The sequence below is a fragment of the Trachinotus anak genome, unplaced genomic scaffold, assembly GCF_046630095.1.
Source record: "Trachinotus anak isolate AG129_WGS33_773 ecotype Australia unplaced genomic scaffold, CSIRO_AGI_Tana_v1 ptg000023l, whole genome shotgun sequence".
NCBI lineage: Eukaryota > Metazoa > Chordata > Actinopteri > Carangiformes > Carangidae > Trachinotus > Trachinotus anak.
The window spans coordinates 4,624,318-4,646,334 of NW_027273874.1; the positions used below are offsets into that span (position 1 = coordinate 4,624,318).

The 22,017-nt window shown below is 42.5% G+C and overlaps 1 protein-coding gene across 7 annotated transcripts; it reads right to left on the reverse strand.

Moving 5' to 3' along the window:
* Positions 1-571: 571 nt before the first annotated feature.
* Positions 572-21,804, reverse strand: arhgef11 (Rho guanine nucleotide exchange factor (GEF) 11). Of its 7 annotated transcripts, none has more exons than XM_071460018.1 (42): positions 20,003-21,802; positions 18,105-18,119; positions 17,718-17,809; positions 17,513-17,617; positions 17,089-17,138; positions 16,926-16,983; positions 16,622-16,821; positions 16,441-16,512; positions 16,179-16,286; positions 15,692-15,740; positions 15,394-15,431; positions 15,162-15,254; positions 14,290-14,358; positions 14,055-14,159; positions 13,730-13,828; positions 13,421-13,463; positions 13,090-13,186; positions 12,765-12,887; positions 12,035-12,058; positions 11,730-11,856; positions 11,378-11,471; positions 10,863-10,892; positions 10,556-10,688; positions 10,266-10,472; positions 9,979-10,026; positions 9,548-9,696; positions 9,248-9,388; positions 8,777-8,853; positions 8,533-8,658; positions 8,129-8,246; positions 7,889-8,037; positions 7,676-7,751; positions 7,406-7,588; positions 7,153-7,234; positions 6,976-7,056; positions 6,723-6,778; positions 6,467-6,616; positions 5,989-6,222; positions 5,489-5,599; positions 4,988-5,295; positions 4,246-4,378; positions 572-4,139 (listed from the first exon to the last, which is right to left on the reverse strand). In XM_071460018.1, the coding sequence occupies exons 1-42, from the start codon at positions 20,035-20,037 to the stop codon at positions 4,090-4,092; spliced, it is 4,338 nt and encodes a 1,445-aa protein (XP_071316119.1). In that variant the 5' UTR covers positions 20,038-21,802; the 3' UTR covers positions 572-4,089. The 7 variants fall into 7 exon arrangements, with proteins under 7 accessions (XP_071316119.1, XP_071316118.1, XP_071316117.1 ...); XM_071460017.1 differs by lacking the exon at positions 18,105-18,119 and adding an exon at positions 19,388-19,420; XM_071460016.1 differs by lacking the exon at positions 18,105-18,119 and adding an exon at positions 19,388-19,423.
* Between the last annotated feature and the right edge of the window lie 213 nt (positions 21,805-22,017).

The following is a 22,017-nucleotide window of genomic DNA, read 5'->3' on the forward strand; positions in this document are numbered from 1 at the left end:
TGAAGTGGATAAAACTATGAATAAGTAATGTCAGAGCAGACAGATGAGCATAAACAACACTTTTGTTCAGTTTGCTCCACAGACCATTGAATTCAGCTGTGTAAAGACATTACATTTGCTCAATATGAAAATCAGGTTTTAAGGTTTGACATAAATGTATTATTTCCCTTATTTTATATATTATATTTAAACAATACCTCTTAAAAACTGCGGCATTATTGATATCATAGACAGAGCAAAAATTTACAATGAACACAAAAAAAGATTATAATAAGTAATGTACCTGCATGTATTTGTGTGGGATAAGGTGATCTACTTTAACTAGCAGCACTTATCATGTCTAAATGTTTCATTTAATCAGGTGTGCAAAACCAAGGGACGTAAATGAGACAGTCACATATTTGATTTTCAGATAAATTATAATAAATCAGTTTAATTTACTGGAGTCAGCACTAAAACCTGTAAACAGCCAAAAGATAAAACCTCCAGCCGAGGATGTGGCGGTATGAAAAGACCAACACTGAATGGCGACAGTTATCCACAAACTGAAAAAAATTCAAGACCCACAATCAACACTTATTTTTCCTTTATCCAGTTTCTTTTAATCTCACAAAACACATGAATCTTAAACATGAGATCCTTTTTCCTTCTGTGCAGCTAACAATCTCACCAATTTTAAAAACAAGGGCGAAGAAAATAATTTATACATCCTTTTTTTTTTTTTAAATCATATCTACAAAAATAAAATCAAATACGAGGACTAAGGCTTTACAGAAAAAAAATTAACATATATAAAACAAGTGGGTCTGATTTCTCTATATTACATGAGTGAACACGATTTTTTTTTTTTTTAAAAGACACAAAATATAAAGACAATGAGATGAAAGTTAAAATTGTGTGTATGCATACAGTAGTTTGCACCGTGCAGGGAAGTTTTGTTTGTGCAACGTTTAGAAAAACGAAAAAGGAATCAGTTATAGCTTCTTTCAGCCAGTTAGGGCCACAAGGCTGATGTCAATGTATGAGATACAAATTAAAAAAAAAAAAAAAAGTGGTAATTGAAGATACAAAGAAAGTGTAGAGGTAGAAATTGGGAAAGAAAAACGCTGTAGTTAGAGGTGGGTGGAAAGAAATGGAGATACACAGAAAGATTTTTAGTGAGGAAAACGAGGTCATAAATTTGATTCAACCAGCTCAGACCAAGTGATCATCTGACACTCTTGATTTCTTGTGTGAAACTATGGCCAAAAATTAACATTATGACATGGAAGAATGTTAATATTAAGGAATCTTTTTTTTTTTTCTCTTTTCAAGAACAACACTTCAGTTTCCTGGTCTGAGATGCTTGAAAAACAGCAGCCAAAATCTGAGTTAAAAAAAAAAAAAAAAAGTTCCCTTCAACCCCTCTGAAAGATATTTCACTTTGGTAGAACAGTTTTACATTTTAGCACAAATTCTTCTGTTCATACAGGGTCAGCTGGGAAAATCAGCCGCCCTGGCAATCAGTAGCACTATTGTTTTTTTTTTGTTTTGTTTTTTTTTTTTTTTTTTCGTTAAACACCTGTACATATGTGAAAGTCACACCTCTCGATCAACTCCTCCTCTTCCTCGGGGTGTGCTGGCTAAAGAGTGAAAACCTTCCTCCAGGCAGTGAAACATCATTTTAGTAGTAGACTCGGTGGCTGATAGTGTGTAAAGTGTTGTTGGCTCTTGGTTGGGTTCAGTTTGGTGACAGGTCTGATGCTGGTAAAGAGGCTGGGTAACTCACTAAAGCGCTCCTCAATTATTGTATTTGAAACCAGCTCAAATAAAATTCAGTCCAGTGTGATTCTGCCCAGCTCGATTAGAGAAAGAAAGAGGCTACAAACAAAATGTAAAAAAAAAAAAAAAAAAAAAAAAACATTTTAACTGGTACATGCCAGAACTTCTCATTAAGACGTTCCTTCCTTGTAGCAGTGTAAATATATATTTTCTGTCTAATGTGTATTTAGATCCATACAAATGAATAAAAAAAGAGAGAGAGACAAGAGCTCGGCTTAAATGTCAGTTTTGCTGGTTACACATGCCTCAACCAATGCACAACTAAAACGTCAAGGACATGAAACTCTATCATAGGATGACATCATCATCATCCTATGATAAGTTAGATGAGGGGATCAATACCACTCTCATGTCTGTGTCTTAAGTACGGAGCAGCATGTTAGCAGAGCCTTGCATAAACACTTTCAGTAACAAAATCCATCTCCCGGCACCTATAAAGCTCACTAATTAACATGTTTCACCTCGTTTGTCTGGTCCATACAAAGAACCGAAGTGTTACATATTATTTGGTGAGCTCCAGAGGCAGGCTAGCTGTTTCCTCTTGCTTCCAGTGATAATGCTAAGCTAAGCTTACCAGCTGCTGGCTGTGGCCAAATGTTTACTGTACGGCTCTCAGAATGGTATGGATCTTCTTATCTCAACTCTCGACAGGAAAGTCGAAATAAACTCATTTCTGTAAATGTGGAGCTATTCCTTTGAACTTATTTTCGCTCTGTGTGTCCTTGGTTTAGTAAAATGTAATTTTTACTCATCTTTGAATAAATGTCAGTTGTTCTGTTCAGGGAGGTCTCTCACTGGAAAACTACTTGGGAAAGAGTCCTCTCATGGCTTTGAACGTGTGCTAGAGGGATACAAACACTGTATGGCATGACCATTAGATGGGAGAGGGGAGAAGATGCTGGTTCACAGTATTTTCTGTGGTATTTCCACACATAATAGACTGGAGGGGGCTAAAGGATACACAGGCAAATGTGAAGTGTAGACAGGCATTGTCAGCGGAAATATTTGGCAGCAATTTCATTGAGTAACAAACAGGTTTTCACTGAAAATTCAAGTTTCTAAGTTTGAATCTGTAATTGTCTTGTTTCCTCACACTTGTTGTCAGCATTGCCTGTCTTAAAACTACCCCCCACATCCAAACTCTCCCAAACTTTTAACCCTAACAACTTTATATGTTCATAAAAGCCGTGTGAGTCCGCTGAGCTTGTTACGTGGATCGCTGAGATCCCCGTACGCCTCTGAAGCAGCGCTGAAAATAAAACCTGCCAGCATTTCAGTAGTAAACAGCGCAGTAGTGTTTCCAGAACTTAAAAATGAACAATCAATATGAAACATGAAACGATCAATATGTTGCACTGATAGACAGCCATCTTGTAGTTAAAAAAAAAAAAGCCTTAAGGTGATGACAGCATGCCTGCAACTGTTTCCGTAGGTAACAACTCTACCTTTTCTCCCACAGTGGAGGGATATGAACATCTGAGATGAATAAAGATGAATAATAAGGGTAAACAATGCTTGTGTTTGTGATATTGGTTTCCTTACCCAGTGCAAATAACCTGAATTATATCGACACAGTCCTTCGGCCGTAGTGGCAGGTGAACTCAGTGTAAAGCAACAAGCGGAAGTGGGAGGGGGACCCCTCCCCCCCCAGAGGCCATCTTTGCTTTAGTGTTGACCCCTGAATGAAGCCCAAGGCATGTCCAGTCCCTGATCTGTCCACTGTAGAGGATGCACATGACAGAGGGATGCATTGTGGGTAAAGTGCTGGGGTGATGGGTCCCTCGGATTTTTTCCTTAAATTAACATTTCAACACTTTTCTGCTCCGTTCCTTCAACCAGCTCTTAAAAGCAAGACATACAACTCACTTTCCTTCACAAATATCCAACTTGGTCTTTTTTCCCCCCACTTTCAGCGCGTCCAACTTTTCCTTTTCTCTCCACTAGTCAACTTGTCTTCTTCCTTTTTGTTCCTTCATACTTTTTCCTCAGTCGCCCTGGACTCCTCCTCGTGCTCTGGTAGGAGTCAGAGGTTACGCTCACCTCAGAAATCCTGATGAGTCCGACCAGCCTCTTGGTATCCAGAGGAACCAGAAAAACAAAAACAGCTACAGTCCTAAGGTTCTGCTCCACTGGTCGGTGCATGCAGGGATGTGGGGCAAAGGGAGGCGGGGCTTGGGTGCCCAAGTCTGACAATGGGTACATACGGGTGTGTACATATGTCATCGATGAAGAGTGAATGACTGCAAGTAAATCCACTCCGGAGCGACATCAGAATCCAGTTGACTGAATCTTGGGTTCTGCTGGACTTCCGTCTTTTCCTGGATGGGTTCAAGAAAAAAAAAAAAAAAAAAGATTTCAGTACGTGAAAGACTTGAAACTGCACTGTCAGCCATTACTGGAAATGAAAATTCAGCGGCCACTCACCGTCTCCTGAACCGCGATCCAGAGACGGCGTCCTGGAGACAGTTGCTGAGTGACACTTTTGGTCGGTTGACGCCTGATTGACAGAGGGTTCTGCGAGGGTTTTCAAAAGCTTGTGATGAGCCTTCTCTATTTCCTAAGATGCAGAAAAGCCAGATTTTAACATCAGAGTAGAACATCAATAATAAACATGCTGGCTGCTGGGAGGTGGAAAAAAACACAATAATATTGTGCTGCTTAGAAATGTTTGTCACAGTCAGTCCCTTTGTTTTTGTCTGGTCCTGAAATAGAAGACTCCCCCCATTTTTTTTAAACATAATTTCCAGAAAATTTTATTTGGGCCAATGTGGTATCCTTTCTTTCCAGAGTAGTAGAAAACTCTCATCAAAGTTTTTTGCCTTCATTCAGCTTAGGCGCTGCGTGATAACTCTCATATGCTGTTTTATAAGGTAGGGAAAGTCCTGTATACTTGTTTTTTTAAGTGAATGAAAAAAATACAGATAAAACTCTCAGCTGGTTATACTGCTCTGAAAGATGAAGTGGCCACAGTAACAGGATCTGAGACATGTCACAATAACAAAGAGGGGGATCCTCTCAGAAGTGTTGATGTTTTTTCAGGTGTGTTTTCTGACTAGGCCGCACTTTGTGGTCACTGTCCAGAAAAAAAGTTCAAACTGGTTTGACCTTTCTGTGTGTTAAAACGGGGGGAGGGGAGTTGATGAACACAAACAGATACTCAGCCCACCTTGAGCTGGCGCAACTTGCTCATCAACCCCTCAATTGTGTGGAAAATCTCATCCACATTTTTGATCACGTGACTCTGGTGCCCGGCCTGCGATTGACCCGTTTCTTCTTCCTGTTCCAGTTGCATAGCCTCCGATTGGTTGGACTCTGGACCGCAGGCTGGCGTTTCCTCCTCCGTCTGCGTCTGTAGTGACATCAATTCCTCCGGAGGCAGAGGGAAGTGGCTGGCGGTGGGGGTAGGAGGGTCGTTGAGGTCATCGGTGATGCTCTCTCCCTGCTCTGTAGGCATTACCAAGTAGAAAGTGTTCCCTGCAGCACAGAGATGTGATACAAACACAACGTGTGTTGGTGATTTCAGGGGTTAAAGTAACGATTATAGTCTGTCTTTATTATCTTGTTATTAATTACTCAACAATATAAAAACTCACTGATTCCACATGTAAATATAAAAATGTAAAGGTCTGATAAAAATACAGCTCTTGACTAAATTGGTCATCATTACCCTGCATAGTGGCCTCCCCTCTCGGCTTGGATGATTGGTCGGGGGGGAGGGTGACATCATCAGTGATGCCATCAGGGACAGAAGAAGAAGAAGAAGGACCCGCAACCACAGCTATGGACAGACGTGTAACAGAGGACAGAGTGTGTGGAAGTGGAGTGAAAGTAGAGTGTGAGGGAGTGACACAGGAGCCGGTGTTGTTGTGTTGTGCAGGGCAAGCACACAAAAGAAAAAGAGAAGATAAAGTGTGTGAGAAACAAAATAAATGAATCACAGGGTGCAGAGAAACATGCAAAGGAACGCAGTCATCAAAGAACCCAGATTTATCCAAAAACAGACAGAAAGCACAGTCAGCTGAATTCACCTCCAGTTCAACCAACGCCAGTTACCTTCAAAATTATGGTTCAAAATTTAAAATGATCCGAGAATTGAATGAACTCAGAGTGATCGGCCAACATGAGGAAGGTAACATTTTGGAAACCTTTCTCAATCTGATGCGTTACCTTTCCTTACGACCTGGACGCTGGGTTGTTCAGTGTCTGAGGGTGGAGCCTCTTCAGGTTCGGCCTCCCAGTCGTTGGTGCTGAAGTTGAGGACGGTCTCCAAAGACTCCGGCCGCTGCCGTTCAGAGAACGAGCTCCCCTCATTGGCTGTCTCATTGGTGGGTGTGTCATCTGAGTCGTGGCTCCATCCGTCCTCTTCCAGGTCTCGTGATATGAGGCGCCGTAGTGTTTCGACTGTAGAGGCGGCACAAACAGAAACTGATGATTCAAAATTTTGCAGTGATTAACAGCTGATTCCTAAACATTCATTTTAAGGTAATAATAATTAGAAACTTACACTAAATGAAGATAAATATACTAACTTAAACTGGATTACACACAGTTCAATTATACTTTGACTATGAAATACGAAGGTGAAATCTGCTCAAACATCCAGAAGTTCGTAGAAGTGATGCCGCAGTTTCTGCTTCCCTCTCACCGTCTTGTAAAGCGGCCTCTGCCACACCAACTGCTTGTCTTTCACCACAGATGAAAGCTCCTGATTGGTCCACAGGCGTGCTGTCGGAGAGCACTATGTCGTTGGAGGATTGAGTCTCCATGGAATCTGACTGCTCCATCATTGAGTTGTCTGGAAGATTTAAAACAGTTGGAGATTCTTCGAACGTGTCGTTAGGTGACTAACGTTTGCAGACAATTTACATATTCAAGCTAAATGATTATAATGTGGTTCTTACCTGCATCGACATTGCTGCCCATTGAGACTGGGGACGCGCTGCGAATACTGGGGGAACTACAGAAAATGCACACAAACAGAACACACCCTAAGCAAGACCTCATCCAGTTTATGACTTTATCAGATCCTTTCAATTTCTGTGAGGCTGAAAATAAATGTATAAAAATAAGATACATCTAATGGAGTAATGCACAACATTTCTAACAAAGGACACATTCCTTTATTCATTACTCATGGACAGCACATTTACTCACGGCATAGGCATGGATCCATGATTGATCAGGGGTGATGAGCCGTCAGCTGATGAGACGGTCTTTTCAAGTAAATCTTTCCAGCTGTAAGACCAAAGTCCAGTCAACACATCTTGCAAATGTAAAGCAATGTGACCATTATGATGCTGTGGTAAATACTGACTATAGAAAAGAGCTCACTTGTTTTTCTCCGATGATGTCCCAGCCACCAGTTCGTAGATCTGCCTCTCTGTGGTGCTGATAACGTAGAGGGCTTTGTTGTCTGGAGGGAAACCACAAGATGAACGTTTGATAAGTGGTTGATGCCATGATATGTAATTTGATAAAAACAATGGAACAATGGAAAAAAAAAAAATAAAAATACAATGAAATTTGGGATGATTAAAAACCCCAAATTTGAATTTTGCCTCTCTAACAGACACTGTAGATGTACCTGTAGCTACTGAGCGGACCAGCAGGGAGTCCAGCTTCACCAGAGGGCTGAAGGAGGTCTTGCTGTCCCCGCTGCCTCCTCCGCCTCCACCCAGCCAGCGGGATGGATATCGCAGCTGCAGCCGGTCGTCTGGGCCCCTCTGAAGGAGGACCAGGCAATCTGACAGCAGCAGTGCTTGGATCTCTGATGCAGCGATACAGAGACATGTGGTTAGATGGTATGAAACCAAACTGGCGAGCTAGTACATGCCAGACAGCCACAGAAACTCACCTATCTGTTTGTCTTTGCTCACTTTCCAGGTCAGAGGACCTTCATGAATCATTCTCTTTGTGGTCAGGTCCAGATTCTGTGAGAAAGAAAAGTAAAATAAAACAAATTTAGATTAAAAGCGATGATTGGCAGCCTTTTATTACAATGTGAACGATGTGACCAAGAAAGTTGGGACGGAAAAAAACAAACAATTAAACTAAACTATTCTATCACCTTGAATTGAGGGGCAGCATCCAGCCTGCGTTGGTATTGACTGAGACGTTGCCGGTGCTCTGTTTCCCTGACGACCTCGTTGACAGCCTGCAGTATCCCTCGGCAACAAGCCTGGGCCCGCTGGAGTGAGGGGAGGTCTGACGAAGCAGCTACAAGGGAAAACAAGAATACATCCTGAAAAGTGCATTGGAGAAACTTAAAAAAAACACGGCCGTCCAACATCAAGTAAACTCTCCTCACCCTCTGTGTGTTTAATTATGTTGTCCAGCAGCAGAGGGTACTTGGTGAGTCTCTGCATCTCCGACACCAGCAGGTCCTTAAGCTGCAGCCTCCGACAGTGAGGACTCGCCTCGCACTCCTGAAGAAAAAGTCAAGCAGGTCAACATGTGAAAAACACGAGTGTGGGAATATCAGGGAAAAGACAAACACACAGCAAACGCACGGTTTGTATTTTCCTTCACTGTTTTTATGGTGAATCATCGACTCCTGAATAGATGGTGACAAAAACAAAAAGAACATGCAGTCTTTAGTGATGTGGTTGCTGTAAAGAGCGTGCAAGCGTAGGTTATATGAAAGTTAAATATGTTTTGCTGGTAGGGGTTGTGTATGTTTCTGTGTGTGTGTGTGTGTGTGTGCTTGTTTACCTGGATGATGTGAGCGAAGCGAGGATCTTTACGTTGTTTGTTCTTGATGAGCTCGAGAGCCTGAGACTGCTGACTGCACAGCTGGGACGCCTGCTCCTGAAACTCATCTCCAGCTGCACCTTCGAACTACAAGCACACACCACTGTTAACAGACTAAACACAGCATCACTGTAGAAGTGAGGGGATGGAAATGGAGACAAAACGATGGCAGATGGCTACTGATGGAATCGACTATTAATCTCACCCTGGCCAGCATCACGTCCCCTATGTCCTGAACAATGGGAGTTTCTCTTCGCTTCTTCATCGCCTCGCACAGACTTGCTGCAAAGATGTGATACAGAAGCAACGTTAAGGCGGCACTAAAACTCAAATCCAAGTAAATATGTACCCTGCTAAGATTAGATTAATTAGATGTTTCATATGTCACCAGTAGGATAATCGATAAGGCCCAGAACACATATTGACACAGTGAACCTGCAGGCTGAGATTACACATAACAGTTACGACCTTTGCTTAGTATTTGCTTCAGTTATTATTATTTACCTAGCAACATATAGAGGACTGAGGACATGCCCACTAAAGGAACAACTCACTTTATTGTGCAAATGTGCCACTTTGATTCATTTCTATACTGCACAGAATATCAGACTTTCCAGATCTGCATCTAAAACCACCCTGACACACACATGACACCCTACACCCTACACAGACTGACCGTGGAGCTCGTAGACCTGGGGCAGGTTTGGGAAGATGCAGGCCAGCTCATCAGAGTTCAGCACAGACCTCATCTTCTGGAAAAAGACCTGGTCCAGGACCCGCAAGGTCCGCAGGTGGGACGCCTCTGTGGTGAAGAGCTCTGCAGAGGAGGACACACAGGGAAGAACGTGAGGAATGTCATCAACACCAAAATTTCTAAATAGAATTTTCTTTATCAAAACTGTTACTTCTTTCAGGTAAATGTTAATCATAATCATATTGAAATCTTTGCTTTCATGTGTGTGAATCTAACTCGTACCATATATAACAGCCTGTCTGTCCACCTCCCTCGGGCTGAGCGTGGCGAGGAGCTGAGGAGGCACCGTGTCCTGCCAGTTCTGACCGTCACACACCTCCTCCTCCAGCGCCGCAGCGTCTGGCAGCAGGGCCAGTGGTGAGTCCACACTCCTACACAATCACACACATGCATTAACACAAGTAGAGGGGATGGACCCGGAGAGATGTGTGCATATGGATGAAGTGACAAACAGAAAAACATGTCCAGGGATAGTTATATATCTATGTGCATTTTCAGATTTGGTTTTAAATGTGACATTTCTAAATTGTAAATTTCAACTTCAAGAGTTTTGCATGTGGGAACGAGGTCAACTATTTATTTTCTATTTTCCTTTCAGACAATTACTTAAATCGCTGAGCATCATTCATCTATGGGGCAACATGGAAACTCACCTGCGTCTAGACCGAGGGGTGTATGGGGGTGTAGGGTTCTCTAGAGACCTGAGGTTGAGAGAGAGTGGAGAGAGATGGCATGAGGTGAAAAGCTACACTTCCAAGGGTAACGCAGGGGTGTTCATGTTGTCTGGGAAGCAAATCCTTCACTGAAGGGGTAAATCTGTTATTAAGGGGATGCATTTTTAGCATCCTTATGGTATCTGACCATCACCTCTGACAGTGTGTGTGCAAATGTTAGCAACACTATCAGGAGTCAATAAAACCTTGTGTGTGGTTCTCGTTACCGTGCAGAGCTGCTGGACGCTGATGACGAGGCGCTGTGCTGAAGCGGCCTGAGGCCAGGCCCCTCCCTCTCCTCCCCACAGTCCTCCATGTCCACATCACTGCGGGAGCGGGGGACAGACTCCGTCCCTGAGGCAACACCCCGCCGACGCCCTTCTCCCTGAGCCTTCAACGACTCGCTGCGTGCCAGACGCACCGAGACCGTCGGGCTGCAAAAAGAAAGCATATTAACTGATACTGAGTATACACTACAGGTGATAATGTAGTTTAGAGAGCAGCACTGCAGAGCTACCTGTCCATGCTGTCTTCTCCCAGGCTGCTGGAGGAGAGCCTCTGGGCGTCGGCAGCGTCTCCTCCCTCCTCTCCTGCCGTCTCTGTGTGATTCTCAAACTGCTGGATGATGTTCCTCACGCTGCCAGGACGGACTGCACACACACACAAAGATTATCACTTAACAGTGTGCAAACACTTTCAGCAGAAGTGGGTGATGTGTGTAAAATGAGGTGGAACACAAGCAGTCTTTAAACTACGACATCACATGAAGAATAACTCAGGTATGTTTGATTCAACTGAAGAGTAAAAACAAAAGAGCGATGTACCTTCATTGGGTGACAACGGGACATGGAATGCTACAAAACCAAAACGAACCAAAAAGAAACAATGAAATCAGGATGACGATAATAATAATAACAACACAATAAAAAATTCCATAAATCAATAAACAAACCTGGAGCAACAATAAAAGGGCAAACAAAGGACAAAAAGAAATCAATGGTGTCACACAAATATAATCAGTGAGAGCATCGAGTGTGCGTGTGTGTGTTTCTGATGTGGTGTGCCAGTGGACCAATACTGTCAGCTGATAACGACCTTTGAGAACTAATAATGAACTCATGAGACCAACATGATGATTTGAAGAATTAATGTTTTTAAAAATCTCACATTTATGTATCTGTGCATGAGCTTTTTAGCGTTGTGACCACGATTATTATTTACAAGGAGGTTAAAAATACCCCTAAATTAAATCAGTGGCATGAGTCATCATTTACTATTAATTTTCTCATTTCCTTCCCCAGTATTATCCATGAATATAAGTGTGTGTGTTTGTATTTACTGGACTGGGATGTGGTCCGGGGTTTGCCGATGTACTTCAGGATGGGATTTCTCTTTTTATCTTCTCCATCTTTCTCTTTCTTGGTGCCACTCAGCTGTGGAGAGAGGAACCATAAAGTCATGTTATACAGTCAATGCATATAGCTTATTCTTATTTAATCTTCATGTCTTTTCATCTTTTATTAGCTGCACCAACACCAACAATTCAACTTGATTAATTTAAGTGCAGTTTCAAAATAATAGCAGACCTCATTATTTAGATAATGACTTGTCAGATTGCTCCTACAGGAAAAAACTGCTCTTCAAGAGCTTGTTTTTTTTTTGGACTGCGACAGGGCAGTTTCCACTCTTACCTTTTTCGTCTTTAAGAAAGCGAGCCACTTCTCCTTCTCTGTACTCAGACCAGGGAAGACCTTGGAGTCTCTTAGCTTGATACCAGAATGACGCAGGTATAGGAGGACCGCCGATGCCAGAGGAGAACTGTGGGAGACAAGCAAAGGGGTGGAGACAGAGAGGAGGAGACGAGAGGAGAATCAAGGGAAAGACAGGAAGCCAACAGAGAAAAGACGTGAGGAATAAGTGAGCAAATCTCTTAGACGGCTGTTACTGTTTAATTACATTGTACTCCAGAAGACAAGAGAGAGATTTTCATTTTTACCTTCTGTCCTCTTCGTGCTTTGATCTGCAGCAGGGACAGAGAGAGAGACATAAAAAGGCTGTTAACTCCCTCCACAGAAAACAAACGGCTTTCAAAGACAAATCCGACAGACTCCTCTGACTTAGATCCAGTTCAGGTGCAAACGCCGGTGGGAGAAACAGAACGTAGTGCCACTATCATGTGACGGGAAACAGTCTGTGTGTGTATAAAGTCAAGGGAGTGAATGTCATGTGGTTTCCAGGGTTTGTGGCTTTGGTGATGACCTTTGTTATGATGAGCTCCGTCTGTCACTTTGTAATAACAACTTTATTGGGCCCCTGACAATGGATCCTGTTGCTCAGCAAACTTGGGTCAATAGTCTTTGTGTGTGTCTCTGTGTGTGTTTTTGTGTGAGTGTGTGTGTATTATATTTTATTCACTGTATGATTAGAGCCAAATGCTGAACTTAACCCATGTATAATCTGTTAACAGGTGGATTCAAACTGTTTCAAGTAAAAGCTTTGGATTTGGATTCTTTAGATCAAATACTGGTAATAAAAGTGCTATATAAATAAAGTTTATTATAAGTATTATTATTATCATCATCTTTTGGCGTCAGTGTGAACATGTTAATAAACTCAAGGGGAACGACCTGGGCATCATTAAGATAAAGGTGGACCACCTTAGCCTGAAAATGAACCCCTGAACTGAATTTCTGAAAAACGTGAGGAGACAGCAGTGTGTGACTCACAGTATCTCCCACAGGGCGGTGACCTGTCTGTCCACCACCTGTCTCTCTTTCACGGGGTCTCCGTCAAGGTGCTGCAGGTCTCCTTCTCCAAACAGAGAACCCAGACCCATCATCTGCTTGTTCCTATGAAACGCAGAAAAACCCACTCAACAGGTTAACATGAGCTACTTCTGTCAAAACTGACTTTAATGGTCACTATTTTTTCTAAGTTGAGATCAGATTGGAAAACCAAGTGGAAACCTTAACTTTTGATGCAATAAAATACTTTCACTGCATAACTCCCAGTGTTAATGATTATCAAAGAAATCCATCTGAATGTGTGCACCTGTAGTCCTGTATCTGGTCCTGAATGTCTGGCAGCACCTGCTGCTGCAGCTCCGACAGAGGGCCTCTGATGTCCTCCTGGGCGTGCAATCGACTCTCTGATGGAACCATGGACACACAACATTTAGTCTGTGGATACATGCTGTGTCCTCTCAAGCCAACATAACATCAACACTGCAGCCACCTGGCCACATGTTAGAATAAAATCATCACACGCATCTTATCGCAACTCAAAATACCAGTAGACAGATTTTCAGTTTTACATGAAAGAAAATCCTCCAGGTGGATTTTATGATTTTATGATATAATATAATATGAAATAACGAACTTACCAATATCTGTGAGATACTCCTCTCGTACTTTGATTTTCAAAGGCTGTAGGAAAAAAAGAAAGAAATGTGTCATTTGTTACTACACGACACTACATGATATATGGTAATAGTGGTTACACGCTGTATGTGAAATGAGTCATACTACTTTTTAATTAAGGATTTGAAGAAGGTTTATCCTTTAGGTTCTGTGATGCCAAATTTTGAAAGTACCAATGTGTCTACAGCAATGTAACAAATCCAGAGCCAATTATGGAATATAAGCTTTAGAATAATGCAAAAATAAAATCATTAAGTTGTGTTGGAACATACAGCATCTGGGTCCAGGTAATGGGAGCAGATCTGAGGTGCAAGTGCGCGGGCATCTTTAGTACTGGAGCCCAGGTAGGCCTCCACTGACAGGTAAAACAGCTGTTACAGACACACACAACCATGAATGTAAGCAAGCAAACCAAGATAAACACATGGCAATATTTAAACTCAGTGTTTGTGTTTAACAAAGCCTTAATGACACTACAGCAAGATAAAGATGTAGATAAGATTTTGGAGTATCTGCCCTTGCTGTGGATGACAATGTTATCGAAAAATCTTTGTTTACATTTGTTTGAATGTAGCACACACTATAACCTGGACTGACCAGAGGGTTGGGGTCCAGGAGCTGAGTGAAGACATATCTCATGAACACTGTCATGTGCGCTGGTCGTGATTTCAACAACTCGATGTCCTGGAATGGACCGTCCATCTGAGAGTGCAGCAGAGAAAAAGAGCTGAATACTTGTGTAGATGGAGGAAACGGCAAAATGCAGAAAGAGGAAAGAAGCTGAGAACAGCTGAGAATCGCAGTTTTGATATGAACCAAGTGTCTGTCTCACCTCATTAAATGCATAACCGCCATCCTCTTCATCCTCTTCCTCAGGGCCAATGATCTGGGCCTTTCCGCCCTTTAAACACAGATGCACACACAGATTTGAAGAAATGGAAAGCACGTGGTCACACTGACAGCAGGTCCAAGCACATCTCCTATTCCCATTCATATGCTGTACATGCAGTGATCAGTGCAACTGGATGATGTCAAAAAAAATGAACTGAACGTTGTGGTGATAAATGATCTTCTCACTCTCAACGCTTGTCTCATACGCTTTTAAACAGCTTTGGTTAAGGTGCAGGACAGAAATGGAGAGGAGCAGATGAAGAGGACAGCTATATCTCTAAACAGAGATACTCCACAAATATGTAGCTGGCGCTGCAGGCCTTGTTTTTGCATAAGCTAAAAATACACTTAAGATTTAGTCAACATAACATCTGCAGTTACTGAGTCTGTAGCATAAAAAATCTGAACAGTTAAAAACAGACAAGTACTTTCCCTGTGTTTTAACTTAACTTAAGGTTTTTTATTCAATTAGATTTGGTCACGTTCACATTCTACAATAATCTCTTTCTGTGTTTGTCTCTCTCTCTCCCTCCTTCTCAGAATTACACTGTACATACTGTATATGTATTCATACCAGTGTGAATAGATGCAAAGACTCATGACCTGTTTTATTTCAGGAAACAGTTTTTGTCACTCTGACCGAAGAGACAAGAAGACACTGTCAAACTCCTTTAACTGTCAGTCAGCTAAGTTTCTTTATGTCCAGTATAGCCTCAACAGCAGGGGGCGGCGACCATGTGCATTTTTACAGTGGATGTGTGCTTCAGTGAACATCTATCTTAACGTGAATGCAAGTGCGTGTGTCCATCTCACCGAATCGGAGAGGGTGTGTGTATCGGAGTTCTGCCGTCGGTGTAGGGGGGTCCTGAACGAGGATGAGGGGGAGGAGTGGGGACTCTCAAAGGCCTGGGGAGGAGGAGGAAGAGGAGGAGCAGGAGGAGGAAGGGGAACGAGGGGGACGGGATGAGTGGGACCATCGCATACACGAACACACAACATGCACAATCTCACCGGTTTATGAAAAGACAAGATTTTGCGGGCCTACCTCCACGTCTCCTTCACTGGAGTCCACTGATAGTCGACCTGCAAACACACAGGGCAGTTTTAAACCACTCATACCATGACAAATGGTAAAAGACAGAGTAACCCCTGACCATGGACAGATTACAGCATAAAGGGGTACATTATTTTGGGCCAGCTTCTAAGTTTATAGTGTGAGGGTGGTGAGTGGTAATATGTAATATATAATATATAATATAGCTCCCTTTATGCTAGAAACCTCTGCTCAGTAATTAAGACTACGCCTCAATTAAATAGAAAAAAAAAAAAAAGGTGATACAAACCTTCTCCGGCTATGACGTAGCTCGTGATAGATTCTGATCGTGTTCCCTCCTGGAGAAGCAGAATAAAGCACCAGTTCATTTCCAGCAACGGCTTTAATTTTAAAATAGTAGAACAATTTTTTAAAATTTAAAACCCTTTCATACTGTCACAACTAAAGATCTGACAGTGTGAGTGGTCGCACAGGCAAACATATTAAAATGCATCATGTTATTTTGTCTGCCTAATGCAAGAAGAGATGGGCTAAAGGTGTGTGGATGAATATTCTGATGAAAAACAGGATCTCAGGTCATTTTTTGATTTTTTCAGACCACTTCACCTTGAGTCTAATAACTGAATTCATCTGGTCACATGATTTGACCAGTGAATTTGAACAGGTGTTTTTTTGTTCCATTTACCACACTCCGTGTCAGTGAAACAATAGGTTTCAGTGAGTGGAGAAAACCTGAAATGACCCGTGAATGAGCAAAGAATTTCAATCTTCCTCACCAGATCTTGCTGAATCTTGACCCTGACTTGGTGAGCTCTCCTCTTGGCACTTTCAATCCGCTCCTCCAGGGATGGTGATGGGTTCCTCAACCGCTCCTCCATCAAGTCCTGTAAATTGGTCAGGTTATTATGACTAATTACGCAGATAGCACAACACAACAAGCTGTCGGGTAGAACACCACAGTGTTTACAATATTTGCATCTACGGAAAGATCAAGAAGCAGTCTGGTATCAGCTCTGAAGTCAAGTGTGGGTGTGTCACCTGCAGTTCAGCTTCTTCCTGCTCCAGCATTTTCCTGAGTATCTGGGTGGCATGTTTTTGTACTTCTGGGTCCTAAAAGATACATTAACAGAAACTGTAAATCATTCTGATGGTGTACACCAAAACAAGCATGCATATATATATATATATATATATATATATATATATGACTTTCACTAACCTGTAGTGGTTTGGGTCCAGTGATTCTTTGGGAAGGGTTGCTGCTCAGTCCAGAGGGCAAGGGTGGAGGTGGAGGGGGAGGCGCCTCCCCACCCAGAGATGTTCTTTGATTGGGTGTGAGGTCAGTGGGGAGGGGCTCTAAGGGCAAGGAAGCAGCTGATGGGGGAGGTCCTTGTAGGGTCAGAGCTACATATGTTCCAGCTACAGGTAAACAAACAGACATGGTATCAAGTTAAAAGGGAAAAATAACATAGACAGCGCATTAAATAATCTTCAATCCAGCAATCACACTGTTTAAAACTCACATTTGATGAGCTTTACCACCTCCTGATGGGACATGGAGGACACCAGCGAGCCGTTCACCTGAGAGAGGGAGACAGATGGAAAAGAAGAAAATCAGCAACAGTTAAAACAGGAAGAAACCAACAGCTCTCAAATTCTGTGTCTTCAGCAGGAAGTAGTAAAAACCTTTATAATCCGGTCCCCCTCTTGGACCCCGGCCTTGACTGCTGCACCACCTGTAACCATGAATATAGGCAGAGAGAGTGAAACTGGTGTAGACAAAGATATTGAAAGTCATAAGTTATGTTACGTGTGTTAGTATAAACAACTTATTTATGACTATCTGTGATATAGGGGTCATGTTATATTTGAAAAATAATGTCCAAAATCAGATAATTCATATTTTTTACAGTTTTGTTGAGGTTTGTGTTTGATTTTTTCCCAATGGGAACTTTCTAAATATGTGGACACTGTATCAAAACACAATTTAAATGTATGGTCTCATGACAATAGCATGAAAAACTACTTTCCACTGCAGTTTGCTGGAGCATCTGTGTAAAAAAAAAACCCAAAACTTAATAATAATTCAAAATCTGTGCCTATGTCTCACCTGGTCGGACATTCTGCACTAGCTTGACTCTCTCTCCACACACTGTGAAGCCGAAACCGAGCTGGTCCTTCTGCACGACCACACATCTCTGGACAAGACCAGGACCTGGGAGAGGATGAGAGTATAACAGAAGCATATGAAGAGTGTTCGGGGGAATATTCATTGTAGCGCAATCCTAAATAAATCCTGAACCAGCAGCAATTACCTGTGCTCTCAACAGGGATGTCGACCGATGGCTCCCTCTGCTGGGCAGCAGAGGATTTGCGATCCGAGTCCCCGATGGTCAGACTGCTGAGCCTGGGTTTGAGGGATGAGAGAGAGACACTTAGCATGAAACAATACCTAACATCTGAGGGGACTGAATGAACAGAGGGAGGGTCACTGAAGGAGGGAGATAGAAAGTGATGGAGCAGGTGAGGGAGAAAGAAGGGAAGCTTACAATGGGACCCAAACCAATGATAGAGGAGAGAGGGGGCTCAGGAGGAGAGGATTCAAGGGAAACAGATGGTCAGAAGTGGGTTAGAAAGAGCAAGAAGATGAGTATCTGATAAACGTGAGAAGCAACAAGAAAGCAGTCGTCAGGAAAACTCACCAAGCAGCGAAAGGGCTGAAAGCGAAGCATGACAGGAGAGAAGGAAAAACAGATAGAGAGGAAAAGGGACAGAGAAAAAACAGGGAGAGGAAATTCAGAATGAAGACCAACCTTGATGCACAAAGGGCACAAAGAAACTGAACAAAAGAAAATAGACTAAAGTTCAAACAATCCCAATGCCCTTTATACTCTTACAGATTGTAAACACTGAGAGCAGCCTTCTGAGAATATATTTATTTAAGAGTGAACGTCTCAAGAATTCACAGTGTAAACACTTGAGTGATTTTGTAATATTCCAGAGGTCCAGTGACTTGATCTTAAAGGAAAAATTAACTCAAAAACACAGTGAAACTTCTTTTAAATCTGACTCAGAGTGCAGTTAATCCATCCAGATGGACTTGTGGTGATTTACTAAAATCCAGAGATATTTAGCTCCTGCAAATTTCTGTTAAAATTATTTTTCAACTAAGTATACGGAAAGAAAACTGACAGCAAAATAGCTGTTTGAGTAATTTCCTAAGCCAACTGCTAGGTGAAAATGTGAAACTTTTGATGGTTCAAGCTTCATGACTGTGAGGATTTGCTCCTCGTCTTCAGTACTTTTGGGGTTTTTTTTAACTTTTTGATCAGCAAAAACAAGCAATTTGAAGAATTCACCTTAGAGTCTGGGAAACTAATTATTGGAGAGATTAAATGACTATAACTATCTATCCAAATCATAATTTAGCAAACCAAAAGTATCTAAATGGACATATATACTCTGAGTGAGTGATAAACATGGTTTAACTGTGTTTTTTTTTTTTTTTTTTGCTTGTTCACCTGAGCTTGTCCAGGTAGGTGCATTCAACACTTTACATAATATAAGAATCTAGGAATGCACCAATCCCATCCAATCCAATCCATCTGTATCATCATAAATATTTACATGTTTAAGTGGATAAGGTAACAACCATAATACAACTGATCCATATTAAAAATTTCCTTATGGAATTCAGTGCTTTGATATGACTTGTATGGATGGATATGAATTGGTACATCTGAATGCACCACAACACATTTTGAGCACATGAAATGCATTTTATATGTGTACAATTTTTTTTCTCACGCTAGCGCTGGGTGCATGTGGTTCACTCCACCTGCACATCAAATTAAAATGCCCTGAAATAACAAGAGCAGCCACTGAGAAATTTCCTGCCACAGCTGTACAATCTGTAGGTGTCATAACCCCACCCCACCCCCCTCCACAAACCCTGACATGAGCGCTTACTGGACAGCTGTCCTACCTGAACAGGTGGGCGTTTTTCTTATTGGCTGCCCTGCTGTCACATGACACACAAAGACAATAGTGGGCACGTGCACAACAAGAACACACACAGAAAAAAAAAAAAAGGTTGACAGCAGGAGAAACAGGAAAGACACACTATCGAGACAAAGAGGCATCAGACAAATGATCACGGGAGCACAGTGTAGGACTACGTAGTCAATGTGGTGATGAACAACAGCAACAGACAGGATGAACTACAGTACATCGAGTGTTTTAGCAGAGGCAAAGCTAGACACAGCAGGTGAAGAGTCACAACATGACAATCAAGCAACAGACAAACACTGAAACTCACTGCAAATAATCTAAACGTGATGGCGAAATCTTTTGCATAAAGCTGGCTTTGAGTAGGAATTCTCCTCCATACAGTATTTTGTCCTCACTCTCCTTGCACCAGCGGGCAGCTCTATCACCCCCCAGTACGCAGCCTGTCTGACTCGTTTTAACTGGCCAGGCTGGGAAGTGTGATAAAGACATATCAATTGGCTGATCTGGAAGCCCTACATTTTTGCGCAGGCCTTTGAGATGCACCACAGAAACAGAGGCTGTCTGTGTGTAGCGGAAGTGAGCCTCCTACCTGTCCAGCGTAGAGGTGGGTTGGCGGAGACTCATGTCTGCAGCCTTGTGACAACTCCTCTGCTTCCTGGTGCGGGATCAACGCTGTCACTGGGCCTCTTTTATCATCATCCCCATCATCATCATCGTCATCTCGTTCCTCCTCAGTTCTAAGTCCACACAATGGGGCTCACTGTTGTGCTTTAGATCAGATCTTCAAGCTACTTGGAAGCTGCTTCAGATCAGACAGAGCGCTCCTCATGTTCCCATCCACCCATGTGGTTCCAGTTAGGTGTCAGTGTGATTGTAAAAAAGAAAGTGCTGCTAAAACTAACATTCAAAACTCAGTACCCAGGTTGCATTAGTGGTTCAAAATAAATACTATCACAAAGATATTTAGTGGCTTGATGCAGTAGTTCAGCTGTAGTGGGTAAAGGATAAAGGATGGCCTGCTTCCTCACAGGTCATCAATCATGAATGAATGACTGATATGTCTCGCTGTGCTCCAGGAGCACAACAACAGCCATGCCTGCGTGTCTGTGTAAAGCTAATTCACTGAAGATAAGCTCAAAGTAACTGAATGATATGATATTTTGTGATAACTTGCAATGAAATACTAACTTGTTTACATGCGTGGCTTCGACGGCGACCCAAATAACCCCACACAAGCTAAGAGCTACCTCAGTGTCGCAGGTTTCTCGGTCCTATGCTTGCATAGATTATTTTAAACCCTAACATTAACGTTCAAAGTCATTCTGATAGCGACGTTATCTGTTTTGATGCGGCTAGCCAATGCAAATCAGCCCACACACAAATAAGCCGTACCTCTGCTTGATAAGTTAAAATACAGTGACTGTCCACACCACTCCAACACGCTCCCAAGCTTACTGTAACTAGCAAAAATTTACATGCTAGCACACTGTAAACAAAAACCAAACCAGACGCTAACGTTGGTTTTGCATTGCTCCCTAACGAACTAGCTAGCTAATTAGCAGGTCAACCGGCATTAGCTAGCTCTTTCTGCTGCTGAGCTTATAAAACTGCAAGCACCGTGTCGGGTCAATGCTAATGCTGCTTCCCTATTTTGAGTTGTGACTTATCTAATAAAATGACTGGGGAGTGATAACGACCATCTGAAGCGGCCTGCTGTATCCAGCTAGCGTTAGCTTACTAAAGTTAGCTCAACGGAAAGGCCGATTTCAATCCGCGGCATGGCGTTGGTGCTCACGCCGACCGAATGCGCTGTGTGTTCGGTTCTCAGCTGCGCCAACGAGTCGGTCCTTTGCAGACAGCTAGCTAACCAGCTAGGTGTGCAAGATAAAAAGGCCTGTATAACCTTATCTGCATGCGAATAGATGGATATCGAAGTGGTTGAGATGATGGGAGTCCGTGCAAATCCCAGCTCGATATATCCCGGTTTTCCTGCAAATCCAGACACTACAGCTGCATGCTAGCCAGCTAGCCAGAAGGCAATACGACTCCAGGAGAGCTCCACCTCAGGGTCCTCTTTCCAAAACAAGTCACAGAATTTGGATTTGCTTCTCTCTCTTGTGGTCCGCCAGAAGACTCGAAATGTAATCACAGTCTCCGCTGCATATATCGACTGCCTTTTAAAGCCTCGGTTCTTACAACTGTGATCTCTGCTGTGTTGTTATTCCTGCTGTCTTGGCTTGGCTGCTGATCCATCACCACAGGGACAAACAAGGCGCAGCGCCGCCCCCGTCTGGCTGGACCGCGGCACTGCAGGCGCCGCGGTTTCGATGGCGCTGACCTCCGTGGATCCACGCAGGCGTGGGAAATGATTTACCCAGAAAGGACGCACAATATACAAAATACAACAACACGATTTGAACTATAACATCATGAAATGATATTTAGAAAAAGAAAATGTTCAGCATTCTTTCAGTATTTGTTTTTAAATCCCAAGTAAGAGAGATAATTCATGAATGAGTGTCCTGATTACAAAGTTTATTTTCAGTGCAATCAGATCTTTGCCATACTTTTATTTGACACTTTGGAAGAAAAAGTGCTTTGACT

What these genes read in the sequence shown, in the direction of transcription:
- arhgef11 (XM_071460016.1), bottom strand. Translation starts at nt 20,037, where the DNA reads ATGAGTCTCCGCCAACCCACCTCTACGCTGGACAG. An exon ending in AGGGGGACCGGATTATAAAG is followed by an intron (nt 16,984 to 17,088) that starts GTTTTTACTACT and finishes TCCCTCTCTCAG; the next exon opens with GTGAACGGCTCGCTGGTGTC. An exon ending in CGTCCAGGTCGTAAGGAAAG is followed by an intron (nt 5,600 to 5,988) that starts GTAACGCATCAG and finishes GTCTGTCCATAG; the next exon opens with CTGTGGTTGCGGGTCCTTCT.